We start from the raw sequence: 17,802 nt of genomic DNA on the forward strand, positions 1-17,802 counted from the left end.
TGCACGAAGCCCACCGGACAAGAACACAAAGCCTATGCAACTCGGATATACTCACCTCACACCCAAGGTGAAAGCACAACACATCCGTCACCAACACTGTCTGTACTGTGGTAAACCCAGGCATTTGCTGCCTACCTGTCCCACCAGACCTCTCAACAAGCGAAACACTCTGGTGAGTTTGAACATTCTCACCTCTCCTTATCAGAACTGTGCCCAGTTTGATGTGCAGTTAAAGGTGCAGGGGAGAAATATTGATCTTAGGGCTCTCGTTGACTCCGGCACCTTGGGAAATTTCATATCGGAGGAGTTTGCTAGACTGAATGCCATTCCGTTAACTGAGTGTATCTCTCCCCAGGCAGTGTAGGCTATAGATGGTCGACCTCTCAGAGAAGGAGGAATAAAATTTGTTACCAAGCTCTGAATGAGATCACCGTGAAGTTCCGCTATCCTCTTCCACTTGTCCCATAAGCCCTAGAACAACTTCGCAAAGCCAAATACTTCACAAAGCTGGATCTTTGTAACAGTCCGTCTGTGTTTCAATCTTTCATCGATGATGTTTTCCGGGATATGCTAGATCGCTGGGTGATTCTTTATATCAACGACATCCTCATCCGCTCTGAGACGCTAGAAAAACACATCCAACACGTAAGGGCAGTGCTGAAACGGCTGATTCAACTTCATGCCAAGGCCAAAAAGTGTGAATTCCATAAGACCTCTACATCTTTCTTAGGTTACGTCATTTCTGCCGAAGGGGTCGCCATGGATGATTCTAAGGCACAAGCGGTATTAAATTGGCCTCGACCTCAATCCATTAAAGAACTGCAACGTTTCCTTGGGTTTGCTAACTTCTATTGCCGTTTCATCCGTGGATTCAGAAGTATAGCGGCACCTCTCACTTCCATGACAAAGATGGCACCGTCCCGTCTCACGTGGTCACCCGAAGCGATTACAGCTTTTCGACTTTTGAAGGGGAGCCAAGCACAATGGGCAATGGTTCTTCACGCGCTTTCATTTTACAGTCACCTACAGACCGGGATCCAAGAACACTAAAGCCAATACACTTTCTCACTTATACAATGAGTCTAAAAAGAACGCTCCTATGTAGTCCATCATCCCTGAAACCCAGATTGTTGCCCCTATTCAATGGGACATCATGACCAAAATTTCTCAAGCCAATGCACTTTCTCCTCCTCTGAAGACCTCCGACCAAGACCTACGTGCCTGAAAATTTATGCACAGCCCTCCTCAAACTACTGCACGCCTCACCCAGCTCTGGTCATCCCGGCATTTCGGGCACCATTCACTCGCTGAGAACAAGTTTTGTTGGCCCTCACTGTCCAAATATACAAGAAACTTTGTCAGAAACTGTACCGTTTGTAATACTTCAAAAGCCTCACATCAACTCCCTGCCAGATTGTTACAGTCCTTACCTATCCCACACGACCCTGGTCCTATATAGCCATCAACTTCGTCACCGATCTACCCAAATCTAACAACTGCACCATAATCCTCACCGTTATTGACCAGTTCTCAAAAGCATGCCGTCTGATACCACTACCCAAACTCCCCACTGCATAATGTTGAACATTAACATCAGTCTCTCCTCAGGATATCACCCACAGGCCAACAGCCAGACTGAATGCATGTATCAAGAACTCACCCGTTTCCTCCGCTCATACTGACAGAATAACCAAGCCGACTGGAGCAGGAACCTCATGTGGGCAGAATATGCTCAGAACTCACTCATCAAACCAGCCATGGGCATCACACGCTTCCAATGCATTCTCAGATATCAACCACTCTTGTTCCCATAGAGGTCCGGAGAGCTGAGTCACTGGCTATTTTAAAGCGGCGGTTGAAGACCTACTTATTCAGGAAACACTTCAACTAGCACTTCTTTCCTTATCTTTTGCAAATAAAAAAAAAAAACTTTTTCATTGTAACTTTGAACAAGGGGGCATGGTGGCTTAGTGGTTAGCACGTTCGCCTCACACCTCCAGGGTTGGGGGTTCGATTCCCGCCTCCGCCTTGTGTGTGTGGAGTTTGCATGTTCTCCCCGTGCCTCGGGGGTTTCCTCCGGGTACTCCGGTTTCCTCCCCCGGTCCAAAGACATGCATGGTTGGTTGATTGACATCTCTGGAAAATTGTCCGTAGTGTGTGATTGTGTGAGTGAATGAGAGTGTGTGTGTGTCCTGCGATGCGTTGGCACTCCATCCAGAGTGTATCCTGCTTTGATGCCCAATGACGCCTGAGATAGGCACAGGCTCCCCGTGACCCGAGGTAGTTCGGATAAGCGGTAGAAGATGAGTGAGTGAGTGAGTTATGTAACCTATTGAGCCAGCATTAATGTATTCAATGTTAGAGATTTAAGCACTTATGTACGTCGCTCTGGATAAGGGCGTCTGCCAAATGCTGTAAATGTAAATGTAAATGTTCCCATGGTACGGTGAGCCCTCTGACCTGCCAGCAGTGGATGATTGGTTTCAGAAAAGCGAAGAGACCTGGAACGAAGCGCATCACCAGCCACAAAGAGCCATCAGGAGACAAAAACTTCAAGCCGACAAACACCGCAGACCGCACCCAGATTACCAACCCGGTCAGTGGGTCTGGCTCTCCACCCGAGACATCCGTCTACGCCTACCCTGCAGAAAACTCAGTCCTAGGTATGTGGGGACATTTAAAATCCTTGAACAGAAAAATCCTGTGTCTTACCGCTTGGCATTACCCCCTACTTACCGTATCTCTCCCACTTTTCATGTCTCGCTGCTAAAACCCGCTGGCCGTCCGAGAGGGGAACGAGAGGAGGCTGCTGATCCATCGGGTCCACCGACCCCTGCTGGTCAGCAGCAAGGAGGCTTACCAGGTCCACGAGCTCCTGGACTCCAGACGCTGGGGGGGCAATCTGGAATATCTGGTCGACTAAGAGGGGTACGACCTGGAGGAACGCTCTTGGGTAAGGGCAAGGGACATCCTTGACCCTTCACTCACCGCTGAGTTCCACTGAAATCACCTAGACAAACCGGCCCCTCAACCTTGTGGAAGACCCCGACGTCGCACACATCCTCGCTTCGGGATCCGCTTGCAAGGGGGGGGCTCTGTCATGGTTGAGGCGCCTGCCTCGTCCTCCAATCGCCACCAGAGGGAACCATCCCCTGAGTATTAGTAATTTACAGACTGCATTTCCCATAATCCTCTTACTGGGACTGATTACACTGCCACCTGCTTCCAATAACCCACTCCCTATATAAACCGAACTTGACTTCAGTGCGAAGTCTCGATTTGCCACGGCTATCAGTCTGAGCGTTTCATTTCCTGTGATTATTCCCAGTTCGTTACTTTGTTCTGTTTTCCCTGTCTTACGATTGTTTGCCGCCTGCCCTGACTTCTGCCTGTGTTATTGACTACGATTGCTGCCTCATCTATGTTGTTGTGTTTGCCAATATTGACCCGTGCTTGTTGAACTACGAGAGTGTTAATAAAGCTTCCACCATGATGCTTAACTTTTTTAGATACGAGTGTGACTTGTGAGCAGGACTTACCCATTTAAATTGAAGGTGAACCAGCCTACTCTTCAGTGTGCTTTAACTCTCTACATTTGAATATATTGTCTTCTGGTAAAGTAGGTTCCTGACTTTTGTATACTATCTGCTTAACTCACTTTGTTCTAGAGTAGTGTGATTTGAATTTTGTTATATTCTATACCATTGTTGATTTTATAGTGTTGGTCTTTGTTGTTCTCTCAGCTGATTAATCAGGAGTAGTTTCAGTCTCCCTTAAGGTGTGAATTGTGGGCAGGGCTTACCCATTTAAATTGAAGGTTTGTAAGTATCTCCCTATCTCATATTGTAAAATAAGTACTGTTTTGATATATTATACCATACCTTAATTCTCACTTTTGGTTGACTGCAAATATGTGCCTCAAACCCATCTCTGTACTCAATTCCTACTATCTCAGATGCTCTCATCCACAGAGCAGAGGTCACAATCCCAGTAACCTCATCTACCCTTGTGTAAGTCTCAAACAGTGGTGGTAGGTGGGCTCTGGAACTGCCAGTCTGCTGTAAAGAAAGCTGATTTTATCTCTGCTTCAGAGATAAAAGATTCTGCAAAGAATCTGCTGCTTTACCTCTGCAACCTCCCCTCTGACAAGCTTCAATCTCCTTCCCTCCTGACTCTTCTTGACTCATTCGCCCTGACACTCAACAGCTACATCCCCACACACAAAGGAGGCAATGTCCTGGACCTGGTTTTCACCCGCCCTTCTCCAGCTACAGACATGACTGCTACCCCACTACACGTCTCCGATCATCATTTGGTACCTTCAGCATCACTCACCCTACCCTACCTAAGACTATCCCTCACCCCCTCTCTCTTACCCTGTCGGGCCAACAAACAAAACAAACGTGTAGCCAATGATCATATAGGGGCGTGTCTTGTCAATATGTGGCGGAGAGAGTGTTCAGTGCGCATGTGTGACATTAGCAGAAAGCAATTGAAACACTGACATGGCGGATAAAAACATTAAGCGAAAAAAGGCTTACGATAAGGCAAGAAGCAGGACCTGTGTTAATATAGGATCAGGACTGAAGGTCTTCTGCATGAAACGGAGCTAAACCTTTCACGGTACAACACACAGTACTTCAAAAACACATCTGTATTACCACAGTATTACTCATTGAGTAGTAATCATTTATTGATAAAAATATCCCCTCGGCCAGCTGCCCCAGCAGGTTCCGCCATAATACAGTAGTTGGCTGGGTTAAGTATGTATGTGTGGGGAGGAGCTATCAAAACAGGGGTGGGACCCATTTGGGTTAGGGGCGTGTTTGTTTTGGTGATTTCAAATGTCAACATTTGCTTTAAACACACCACAAAAACACTTTTCCCAAACACATTTCCAAATAAACGATTAAATAATACAAAAAAGTATTTGGACACACAATAGTGGCTCCATTACTGTGTTTCAGTATTTATTTTGCCCCCTGTTTATGTACAGTAGTTAAACTTCCCTTTAAGTGTGACTTTAGCAGTGACGTTAACAGTGAGGAGATGTTACCTGTGTAGAAGTGATGAGTCTCCATCTTTAAACTTCAGAGGAACCTCCATAGACTGATCACTCTTCATGGAGATACAGCTGTGTGTTGGTGATTCTGATCTCTTTCTCTGGAGTTTACTGTACAACATTATACACATTCATTTAGTCATTTATATAAACTCTTTATTTTATTTACAGTATATTACCCTTTAAGTGTGACTTTAGCAGTGACATTAACAGTGAGGAGATGTTACCTGTGTAGAAGGGATGAGTCTCCATCTTTAAACCCCAGAGGAGGATCCATGGACTGATCACTCATCATGGAGATACAGCTCTGTGTTGGTGATTCTGATCTCTTTCTCTTACTCTGGAGTTTACTGTACAACATTATACACAGTCCTTTAGTAATTTATATAAACTCTTTATTTTACTTACAGTTACCCATGAAATGATAACATTAACCTGGATTTTGATTTTGTCTTATTCCTCTCATGCAGAACTCACAATGTTCACATTTGGTCGTTGTTGCTATAGTTTAATTTTAGTTTTTTTTTTTTTTTTTTTGCACATTTATGTGTGTGTGTGTGTGTGTGTGTGTGCTCAATCTGTAAAAAGCAAACAATTTAGAATTACTATAGAGTATTGTTCACATAACCAAGTACATTTCCACAAACATTTTAACAGCTTTAGATTGTAAGCATTAAATTATGCTAATAAATCAAGATATAATAATAATAATAATAATCCCTATGATGCTGATATTTGCAGGAAATATTAGTTATTTGCATTAAACATTATCACACATTTGTCTCTGCATCACAAACACGTACTGAACATTGTTTAGCAACTAAATGCAACACATATTGCATGAATATTTCAACAAGCAGTATAAAAACAGTAAATGTCTACACAAACATATGCATATTGCATGAGCCGTTTAGGTGCTAATTACAAATAGCGATCTACATAACAACATCTCAGAAACTATCAATTCACTAAACAACATATGAATTACTCAGCACACTGGGAATATATAGTTTTAAATTATTGTTTCGAACTGGAAATGTTATATAAGTTCTAACAAGGTTTTAACATGACAACAACATGTTTTTTTTCTAACTAACTGCAACCTTTTTTTTTAAGCAATCACGTGTGTGCACCGTACTAGCATCCTTAAAGGGGCAGCACCCAACACCTTGCCTGTTTGTTTAGAAAGGGTTTGATTTCGGCCGTCCAACCCGTTGAAACGAGGCGGTTTTATGGCAAATTGAAGTCTGTATCCCCATGAAACTGTTGCTAAAACGGATGAATTGTGCATGCGCGCCAGCTGGCTATACGGCCAGCTGCCCCCCCCCTCCCCCTCCACACCGCTGTCGTCATGCAGTGCGTCATTCAGTCTCCTGAAGGAGCGAGCCCTGCCCCCAGCGGTGGGACTGGGGAACCGCATTTTGTGTCCGCATTTTTGGGGTTTTTTTAAACATATCGCCCTTGGCTATTTGCCTGGCTGCGATAGTGCACCATGTTATATTTTTTTGAAGCTGAGGAGAAAATCTCCCTCAGCCTGTGGCTTGGCTGTAATAATGCATGTTTTATTTTAAATTCCCCTGTATGTGCCTGGTGACACTGAACCTGGCTCTGACCTCCCTCTTTTCTCTGACTAGAGGAGAGCGAACATAATGAGCCCTTACCAAACTTTGAACAGAAGGGCTGTATTCCCACCTTCTTCTCTTTGCAGGCGGAGAGAGAAGGACCGGGGAATACCTGTGTGTCAGGTCGCACGCTTCTTCTTCCATTCCTCAGTGTGGGGCGGACGGTTCCTAGCCACCGCGGCTGCAAATAAATCTTTTCCCCAAGGTCCGGAGCCATCCGGTCGTGGTCGCTGACCGGCCTCTTGTCCATTGTGAGTAGGTCTTACAGCTCTCGTGCTCATCGGCCTCCCTCTCAATGCTGCGGCTGCTGCAAAGCCCTGCCACAACAGCTGAGAGGGTGGTCATATCACTTGTTTGCGTGGCAAGCAGAGATAAAAAGCTTCATCTTCCTGTTGCCTGAGGGTGCTGGTTTCTCTTTTCTCGAGAGCAGGCCCGAATAAACTCTTAGTCGGGTCGTAAGGGGCATCTATCACCTCTGCTTTCTGAGTGTCGCCCAGCCCTGACAGGTTTAAACACAACGCTCTCTCACCTGATACGGCTAAGCCCATTACGTGGCTGCAGCCCTAAACCACGTGAGAAGCACAGGATCAGATCATTCACAACACAAATTTCGTCCCAGTCCAACTGCTGCCCCATGTCCTTCAAAATCTATGCTTGGTATGCTGACAGTAAAGTCACAGCATTCAGCGAGAATACGGACTGCCCCACGTATTTGTACATCCTCTGAAAGGTTGCGGCGGTCAGTCATTTCATCTTACTCGGCAGTGAAATCTGCGATGAGGCAGAAATAGATCATCGATTCGGATGGAGGTGTTAAGCCACTGAAGGCTCCACTGCTGGAGGCCCGGCCAATCCCAGCTCCTCCATCCCTTGAATCCCCAATATCGAATGTCCCTTGGTGGGGAGCTTGCTCTTAAAGGGGCTAGACCAATATCAAGATATCTCCTTCATGCAAGCAGGCACGGCTGGCAGGAGATAGTAGCTCCACATGATGATGGACAAGGGAGGGATACAGACTCCTTAGTCTTTAACTCATGCCCTTTGGCGGTGGTAAGCGCCATTGACATGGCGCAATCTAAAGATTCGTCACAACACTGTCTGTTAGAATTAGGTAATTAAAAATTCAGTAGGTCCGCCTTGACGCATAAACCCAAGTAAACTAGATGTCACCTACCGCTGTAACTAAATACGCAATAGGGAGATCAGAATAGCTCGCCACGACGTGAACACTATTCCAAATTTAAGGTTGTCACTCAAAACAATCCCTCCACTGATGTTGCATTCGGTGACGGAATCCAATGACGGTCCGCCTGTTGAACAGTTAAACAAAATCAGCAAGTCAGGATGCAATAAGAGAGCTTGCTGCATTCTCCCACGAAAAAAAAGCGTGAATGAGGTAGACAAGGATCGACCTGGCTGATATAGGTAGGGCGGACCCTGGTCGCAGGTCAACCTGTCTGTCAAAGACAGACGTGGTGTCATAAGAGCTTCCTCAGTTGGTCACGCCAAAGCGATTCCCATAGTGAAACATTGAGCGAAGTTAGAAAAAGAACACACACACACACACACACACACACACACACACACACACACAACAAAAAAAAAATATTTTCTGCATTTATATTTATTAACAACTAGAAAATATAGAGCATTATAAACTTTAACAACAAACTACTGCACTCATGTTTATTAGCTGTTCATGTATGTAAACACTCCTGGATATAAGTAAGATTTTGCACAGGCTGTGTCCCAAATCACTTGTGTGTGTGGAGTTTGCATTTTCTCCCTGTACCTCGGGGGTTTCCTCCGGGTACTCCGGTTTCCTCCCCCGGTCCAAAGACATGCATGGTAGGATGATTGGCATCTCTGGAAAATTGTCCGTAGTGTGTGAGTGTGTGAGTGAATGAGAGTGTGTGTGTGTGTGTGCCCTGTGATGGGTTGGCACTCCGTCCAGGGTGTATCCTGCCTTGATGCCCGATGACGCCTGAGATAGGCACAGGCTCCCCGTGACCCGAGGTAGTTCGGATAAGCGGAAGAAAATGAATGAATGAATGAACTTGGATAAATATATTTGATCTATGGTATTATCAGAGGTGTGTAGTAACGAATTACATTTACTTCGTTACATTTACTTGAGTTCATTTTTTGGGTAACTTGTACTTTTTGAGTATAATTAACGATCTGTACTCTACTCTTACTCAAGTAGATTTTTAGTGGAAATACTTTACTTTTACTTCGCTACAATCAGCGGCGTTCCTCCTTTACTCAAATGTTAATAAATATGAGATTTAATAAATAATAATTAGTTTATATGACAAGTCTCGCGAGATGTTGGAGAGGCTGCTTCGCGAGAGTATGCTGCGCATCTCCCGCTGAAGTTTAGCGCGCCTTTAGTTGGAAGACGATGGCTGAAGCAGAGGAAGACATTTGCGCTTTATCAAAGGCAGATCACCGTGGCCTCAAATGAATTCTATATTTTCACTCCAAGATGTAAAAAATAATAGCTTCATAATGCGATGCATTCTGTGTGCACCAAAACAAACAGACATCGCAGTTTACAAGAATTCCAGCTCCAACCTAAAAAAACACGTAGCTGAAAGTGTCAATATGATGCCTATTTGATGGTAATTTGGTAACTATGGGCACTTTGACCTTAACATAATACTATATTTTACACACTGTCTGAATGTTTTCCCTCATATACACTCTCATGCAATCCTGTGAATCCTACAAACAACACGTTCATGAACAAACGTTCATTATAAGTGTCTGCATTTTCATATCCATGTTTTATACAAAATAATCTTATCCCTACCTAAAGAATACATGTACTTACTTATAAAATGTAACAAATGTAAGAATAAAGTAAATTAATCTTAAAAGGAAGATTAAAAGGAAGAGCAGGTTAGGAAGAGCCCAGCACATCATTCATTTACATCATTAAACCATTAATCACATTTTTATATATAAATATACATACACTTCAACCTGTGTTTTATATTAGCAGAATAAAGAGACTTTTAAGGAGAGGTGTGTTAAAGCTCTCCAAGTAGTTTGAAAATCAGGGTTTTTGCTTCATATCAATCAGATGAGAAGTAACTAGTAACTAACTACTTGAGTAGTTTTTTCATCGGATACATTTTTACCCTTACTCAAGTAACTATTAAGATTGTTACTTTTACTCTTACTTGAGTAAATATTTCCATAAGTACTTGTACTTTTACTTGAGTACAGATTTTGGATACTCTACCCACCTCTGGGTATTATAGTTTAACTAGCAAATAGCAGTGCTTATACCAGTGTTTACACAGTAGCAGCTAGCCAGTAAATCAGATATCTAAATTTAAGCTAGCACTATTTCATTGAAAATTTATGAGGCAAGCTATCATGTAGCTAGCTCAAGCTGTGATGCTTTTTCTGCCAGTGTTCTATCATACAGAATTACTGTACCACCCAAAAGTTTGGACACATTACTTTTTTTAATCTTTTTGAAAGAAGTCTCTTATGCTCATCAAGCCTGCATTTATTTGATCAAAAATCTTTCAGAAATCATTCATATTAGAAGGTTTTATGAAGAATTTCTGATCAAATAAATCCAGGTATGACGAGTGTAAGTATCAGGATTCTTTGATGACTAAAAAGTTAAAAATGAACAGATTTATTAAAACAAAGAACAATTTATTTAAAATATAAATTTTTTTGTAACAATACACACTACTGTTCAAAGGTTTGGGGTCTTTTTTTCCGTTATTTTTTTTAAAAGAAATTAATACTTTTATTCAGCAAGATGTGTTAAACTGATAAAAAGTGATAAAGATTTATATAGTTAGAAAAGATTTCAATTTGGAATAAATGCTGTTCTTTTTAACTTTTTATTTATCAAAGAATCCTGAAAAAATGTATCACAGGTTCCTAAATAAATATTAAGCAGCTCAACTGTTTTTAACATTGATAAAAAATTAGCATATTAGAATTTAGGATTTCTGAAGGATCATGTGACACTGAAGACTGGAGTAATGATGCTGAAAATTCAGCTTTGATCACAGGAATAAATTAGAAAAAACATTATTTTGAAAATAGAAAACTATTATTTTGAATTGTAATAATATTTCACATTACTTATTCATTTATTTATTTATTTCAAAAAGCCTTCTTTCAAAAACATTAACATTAGTAATGTGTCCAAACTTTTGGGTGGTACAGTAATTCTGTATGATAACAGAAAACTGCCTAGCAGAATGTAGAAGAACATATACTGTATACTGTGTACTAGGTTATAGTTTGTTTGAGCAAGCATGCTGATTAAGGAGTATTTATTCATCTAGCTTTTTTTCTAATTCATTTGCATCAATTTTAAAACATTTTTACCATTCCAGAATATTACAGTTGTTTATTTATTTATATACCTGTGCATTGCATTGCATAAGTGTTTTTACTAGCTTTCTTTCTAATCATCTACAGAACAATGCCACACACACCATCTCATGTGTGGATACATTTCAGCTCAGCCAATGTGGAAGGAAAGGCTGTGTACAGTTGCAAATATTGTGCAAACATCTATGTTAAGAATGCCACAAAGATGCAAAATCATATAGCCAAGTGCCCAAAGTTTCCCCAGGGCTCAAAACAAGCAGCCCCAGGCAAGAGTTCATCTGCTTCCATTCACAGTGAATGATTCAGATTCAGACACCCTCTCATCAGCTCCTAGTCACTCTTGAATCAGAGGATTTTTTGACTCAATGGATGATTGTAGCCAGAGAAATGTTGATGAATGTTTTTGCTCGAGCAATGTATGCTACTGGCTCACGTCTGGTGCTCATAGCCAATGTCTACTGGAAGAGATTTCTGAATGTTCTTCGCCCTGCATACACACCTCCCACCAGACGTGCTTTATCTACTCAGTTGCTGGATACTGAGTTCAACAGAGTGCAAGCAAATGTCAAGCAAACCATTGACAAAGCAGATTGCATTTCAGTCATCTCTGATGGGTGGTCAAATGTCCGGGGGCAAGGAATTATCAACTACATCGTCACCACCCCTCAACCAGTATTCTATAAGAGCACAGACACAAAGGACAACAGACACACAGGACTCTACAATGCTGATGAGCTGAAAGCAGTCATTAGTGACCTTGGACCTGAGAAGGTTTTTGGACTAGTAACTGACAATGCTGCGAAAATGAAGGTTGCTTGGGCACACGTGGAGGAGACATACCCTCACATAACAACAATTGGCTGTGCTGCCCATATTCTTAATCTTCTCCTTAAGGACATCATGGCACTGAAGACAATGGACACACTGTACAAGAAAGCAAAACAAGTAGTGAAATATATGTGAAAGGCAAACAGGTAGCTTCAGCAATCTACTTCTCTAAGCAAAAAGAAAAAAACAAGAACACCACACTGAAGCTCCCCAGCATCACTCGATGGGGTGGGGTTGTCATCATGTACGACAGTCTGCTAGAGGGAAGGGGTCTTTGAAAGAGATGGCCATATCCCAGACTGCAGCCATTGAAAGTCCCATCAAAAGAGTCCTGTTGGATGATGTGTTCTGGGAAAGGGTGACCAGCAGCCTGAGAGTCCTCAAACCAATAGCAGCAGCTATTGCCAGGGTTGAAGGTGATAATGCCATCTTGTCAGATGTTAAATGTCTGTTTGCTGAGATCAAACAAGAAATTCAAAATGTCCTACCTGCTTCCCTGCTGCTCCAAGCAGAGGAAACTGCAGTGGTCAAATCAATGGAGAAGCGCCAAGAGTTCTGCATAAAGCCAATACACACAGCAGCACACATGCTGGACCCAAAATATGAGAAAATCATACTCTCTGCTGAAGAGATCAGCAGTGCTTACACTGTCATAATTGCCATGTCTCACCATCTGGGTCTTGATAAAGGCAAAGTTCTTGGCAGTCTGGCAAAGTACCTTACCAAACAAGGCCTTTGGGAAGGTGATGGGATATGGCAGTCTTGCCAGCATATACCTGCATCTACCTGGGGGAAGTGACTTTGTGGATCTGAGGCCATTGCACCGGTAACCTCTATCATCCTTCAAATCCCACCAACATCTGCCGCCTCTGAGCGTAACTGTTCACTGTTTGAGAACACACACAAAGGTTCGCAACAGGCTCACAAATGCAAGGGTTGAAAAAATGGTGGCCATCCGGGCAAACCTACGGCTCTTTGAGCCTGACAAAGAGCCATCCTCAACAAGGCTAGACAGTTACACCGAAGATGAAGATGAGTCAGATTTTGAAGAAGTGGACATGGAGGATGAGGTCTCAATGGCTTCTTCCTGGACCTGAATGGTTTGAGAGGAAAAATGCTGAAAATAGAGACCTAATAAGCTTGAGAAAAAATGCTTCATTTTACATTTTGATTGGGACTTTTTTAGAAGGGCAAAGTGTGGGGGATGCTTTCATTTTACAGCAATCATAGGGAAATATGTTTATTACAATTATTAAGTTTATTATGTTTATTACAAGTATAATAATGTTTATTATGCTTTTGTGTTACTTAATGAAAGAATCAATTAAAGTTCTACTTACAATTAAATCAGTCAAGACGTCATTTTTAAAATTAGTATTACATTGCATGCATGTCTGCTTATGACCAAACAACATGTTTATTTATGTTTGTATATGATCAGTCCGCACCGCTGTCTCTAAGGAACCGGGCAGGAACCAAGCGCGTCTCCTCTGGAGCTCTTATGCCCCTTTTCCACCGAGGCAGTTTGAGTGCTGGTTCGGAGCCAGAGCCTAATTTAGAACCAGTTCTTTCTTTTTCGACAGCCAAAGCACCGGCCCTGAACCAGGAAAAGTGGTTCTTAAGTAGCACCAAAACGTTGCTGGTCTAGACTTAAGAACCGCTTGTGTCCGGGGCTGTGGGCGGGGCTACTGTTAGCGCATTTGATAATGTAGCTTAAGTATACTAATGTTTAATACACTTTTAATTTACCGCAATATGATACATTATCAGCACACATGATAGTAGGTAGCTACATGCTAAGGCAAACTTTTTTCTGTGTTAATGATAAAATAACGTTATGTACTTTATCGATTACAACCTCCGTTTATACAGATTACATGGAGCTGCACGTACACGTTTTATTCGCCGCGTTTGGATGCCAATGTATGTTCGCAAAGCCATGAGCATTAACAGTAAAGCAACATCCGCCATTGTTGATGTGTTTGTGTTTGCCGCTGCTGCGCTAAAGTTGCTGGGACACGTGAGACGTATACAGTGACGTCATACTCTGCGCTGTGATGGCTCTCTAGCCGGTGGAAAGGCAAACCGGTTCTTAGGAGGTTCGCCAGTGGAACCAACTTTGAACCAGCACCAGCGCTAGCTCTGAACCAGCACCCGGTTCTTTCCGGTGGAAAAGAGGCATTAGTCGAGCCTGACACTTATCAGCCAATCAAAACAAGAGGCTACACAACAGCCAATCAGAAAACAGCACTATTGTATCTGGATAAGATTTAACGCAACAACCAATGAAAAAAAAACACACATTCTTTAGAGAGGGTATTTTCGATGGTGGGTTTGAACAAAACCTCAACACGAAACAGTTTGTCTCTGGACGGGACATTGTCCTCAATCATGTCCCTAAAAATGTCTGGGCTTGTGCTGAACTGTTTTATATGGGAGCAACATTACACATGATAAAGGGGTCTAAAAAGGTAACAAACACTTACAATAAACACCACCAGTCATAATCTCTCTCTCTCTCTCTCTCTCTCTCTCTGTAGAGCATCACACACACACACACACACACACACACACACACAAATAAATGGAAATTGAATAAATACATAATATGAATAATACCAGATATGTGGTGTATTAGCGGTGTTAAGTTACAGCTGTGTTACATTTCATGTCGTTTATATGACTAACGAAAAAATAACAATAAATTAGCCGCCTAGGGCCGAAGCTCAAACCGCTCCATCCTTCCTATTTAAGCGCCCTTGATTTGTAGTGGACATACAGCGTTCTAGCGACCTACCTAGTGCACTACTTGTCAATACGAAACACAACCACGAGACCCGTCAGCTAGCGCTGTATTGTTTCGGTAAGAATCGCTCCATCATCGTTTACACTCAACAGACGCGTTGTTCCTTATCGTATTTTATATTCGTATGAAAATATCGATGTATAAAGGATTTAAACGTGTAGAAGTCCTCACCTTACGATGGTGTTATAGCCTGTAGTCCACTGTCGAACTATTCTTTCGCTTTCGTTTAGAGGCTTAGCAGTGCGCATGCGCAGACAGTGATGTTGTGATACAATGACAAGTACTTCTTTGTTTATCTGCTTATTGGTGCGTGCATTTATGACAGTGTTACTATTACTACTGTTATTCACATAAGAACATAGAGTACATAGATATCTAAACCTAGACGTCTCCTTGGCTACGGCAGTTCGTCAATAGAACCACCATCTTGGAACAGGGGACCCCCTACTCTCTAATGCATCAGCGTCAATGTAGGCAAAAGTCTAAGGGAAATAAAATCACTATAAATCATCATGAATGCCATTTTCTAGTTTTTTTTTTGGTCGTTCCAAAGGTCAGACATGCATTTATCATTAAGTCCAGAGAAAATTTAAGGTTTTGATATTAAGATAATCTACTTTTTCACAATATAATGCATAGTGCTAGTAGGTGTAAGTTTATTACTTACATTCTTCCACTTGAGTAAAGTTCAAATGAACAATCACTACTTACCTTATAGCCTACTGCATGTAACACTGCTACAATGGTGTGACTATACATGTTCATTTAAACATTTAAATTGGATTGGTTTATTAAATATGATACACAAATTTGAGAGGAACATAATGTGAAAGTTAGATAGTTGAGGTGCCAAAGACCGTTCAATCTTTTATTTATTCTTTTCCCGCAATATTTTTGCCACATTAAATAAGTATGTACTAAAGTCACATAAACCAAAAAAAAAAAGTTTGACTTTGAGGCTGAACTTGTGTTTTACACTGACAAACTAACTGGTGACATCCTTCGTGACAAGTCATACTTTTTTTTTATTAACATACGATAAAAAAATCCAAAACCTTTTCAGACATAATGTCATTAAATATGTCCTTAAGTGAAGTAAGTTGATAAAAGAACATTCTGCTTGTGTTAAGTCCAGGACAATCTAATAAAATATGTTTGACAGATAAGGGAATCTTACAGAACATAAAGTTGGGTCTTTTCACCTTAAGAAAAAAAAGCATGGGTCAATTTTTATTTCCTTATTAAGAGCTTCAGCATCTACAAACATTGTCGGTTTCCCTAACTGTCACAAACTAATGGGTAACTATGGATTAGCTGCGGTCATTAACCAAGGACTAAAACAAACCAACGTGTTTGTTTGAACACCCAAACGCAGCACAGAAGTCCGACATCGTCCATGAATTTGAAGTACAAGACCCCTGTTCAGAGATGGCGGCGGTTTTGACACATTTTTAGAACCCCAAGGCGACATCTAGTATCATACCTGCAAACTCTCAAGAGGTGAAAAAGGTGACAAGGTTTGATCATTTAAAATGAAGCACTCTGACAAGAACATAAAGGGAAAAGACAACATTTGCTTCAAGTGAAAAAAGCAATTTTAGCAAAATTTCTTGGAAATAATTTTTCTTTGTACAATTTGAGTGCTTTGGAACCAGAGGAAGTTCTAGACCTTCTTTAGGGTGTCTCCAGCCCCCTGTCTGTGATCTCAGTCACCATAAAACTATAAGTATAATTTTTACTTTCATAAATAAACAATAAAATGACGTTAAAATGCAGGACATGTCGTCGATGGGAAAAAAAATTATTTATCAGTTTGATCCAAGAGCGATTTTTTTACTTTGCTTTTACGCGCATGCGTTGTAGTCTTTTAAAAGTGCGTTATTTGGGGGGGGCGCTGTTAAGCTTGCCATGGAGTAGGACGTGGGGTTAGGAGGCTCCGGTGGATTATTGTTAGAATTGTTATTATTTCAAGCTTTTCACTTTTGTTTTTGCTCTCAATCCCTCGTTTTGCCTTCGTTGATTGGATATTTGAATCTAGAGGTAATTATGATGTCTGGTAAAACTACTAAGACCCGTAGCGCGACTCGGTCGCAGATGCGGCCTGGTGCAACAGTTATGACCTCGCCTTCACATGATCCACCTACGTGTGAAGGGTCCATCGTGTCACAGGCAGCTTCTAAGGCTGATATTGACTCATTAAAGTCAGAGCTGCTGTCCTTTTTGAGGTCCGAAATCACCGAGGTTTTTAAGGCCGAACTACGTACATTGGAACGTACATTGGGAGACGAATTATTAACAATAAAGTCGGAGCTGCAGGCGGTGAAGGTGCAGCTGTCTAGCGATAAAGCTGCGAATGAGGCTGCGGTGCGGGAATTAAAGGGCACCGTAGTTGAGATGGAGCGCTCACTTTCTGTTTGCACCGATGATATCGCTGTAATGCAACGTGACATGCAACGTCTTACTGTTGAATTAAAAAAACTGGAGACCAAATGAGAAGATCTGGAAGCTAGGTCACGGCGCGATAACGTCCGGATAATCGGTGTTCCGGAGGGTCCCAATAGCTCCACTGTCGCGAGTGTTGCCGCGCTGTTGAGGGAGGCACTAAGTCTGGAAAAGGAGCCGGTTTTGGACAGGTCACATCGCACTCTACAGCCCGTACCAAAGCCTGGTGAACGACCACGAGCCATTGTGGCCAAATTTCATTATCATAGCGAGTGTCTTGATGTCTTAAGGCGCGCCAGAGAATTACAGCGAATTCAGTTTAAGGGCCTGAACATCTCTATCTTTCCCGACCATACGGTAAAAACCGCAAAAGCCCGGGCTGCCTTCAACGAAGTGCAGCGGCAGCTCCGTGGCATTGAAGGTGTGCGATACGGGTTGTTTTATCCAGCGCGGCTACGTATTACACACAATGGTGTGGGCAAAGATTTTCTTTCACCAGACGAAGCCAGCAAGTATATAAAAACTATCCAAACTGTTTAAAGTGTGAACATTTTTATTTATTTATTTATTTATTTATTTCTGTCGCTGTTGGAGGCGATGTTTACTTCGTGTGGTGATGCTGGTCTTTAACTTTAACTTTACGCACTTTGTGTGGCGTTGTGTTCGTT

General features: G+C 42.0%; 1 protein-coding gene across 22 annotated transcripts in view; it reads right to left on the bottom strand.

The window, feature by feature from the left end:
- LOC132837931 (NACHT, LRR and PYD domains-containing protein 12-like) overlaps positions 1–14,952 on the bottom strand; it is a 255,921-nt gene extending 240,969 nt beyond the window's left edge. For 19 of the 22 annotated variants that reach the window (XM_060857942.1, XM_060857968.1, XM_060857957.1 and 16 more), the window contains exons 1-3: positions 14,864–14,952; positions 5,290–5,412; positions 5,057–5,173 (exon numbers count right to left, since the gene is read on the bottom strand). In XM_060857942.1, the coding sequence (XP_060713925.1) occupies positions 5,057–5,173; positions 5,290–5,412; positions 14,864–14,940 (317 nt within the window). In that variant the 5' untranslated portion in view covers positions 14,941–14,952. Of the gene's footprint in view, positions 1–5,056; positions 5,174–5,289; positions 5,413–6,723; positions 7,312–12,374; positions 12,442–12,556; positions 12,920–14,863 lie in introns of those variants that run through there. The other 3 variants (XM_060857956.1, XM_060857944.1, XM_060857943.1) reach the window with 3 other exon arrangements.
- Between the last annotated feature and the right edge of the window lie 2,850 nt (positions 14,953–17,802).

This window comes from Tachysurus vachellii, chromosome 22 (genome assembly GCF_030014155.1).
Source record: "Tachysurus vachellii isolate PV-2020 chromosome 22, HZAU_Pvac_v1, whole genome shotgun sequence".
Lineage (NCBI taxonomy): Eukaryota > Metazoa > Chordata > Actinopteri > Siluriformes > Bagridae > Tachysurus > Tachysurus vachellii.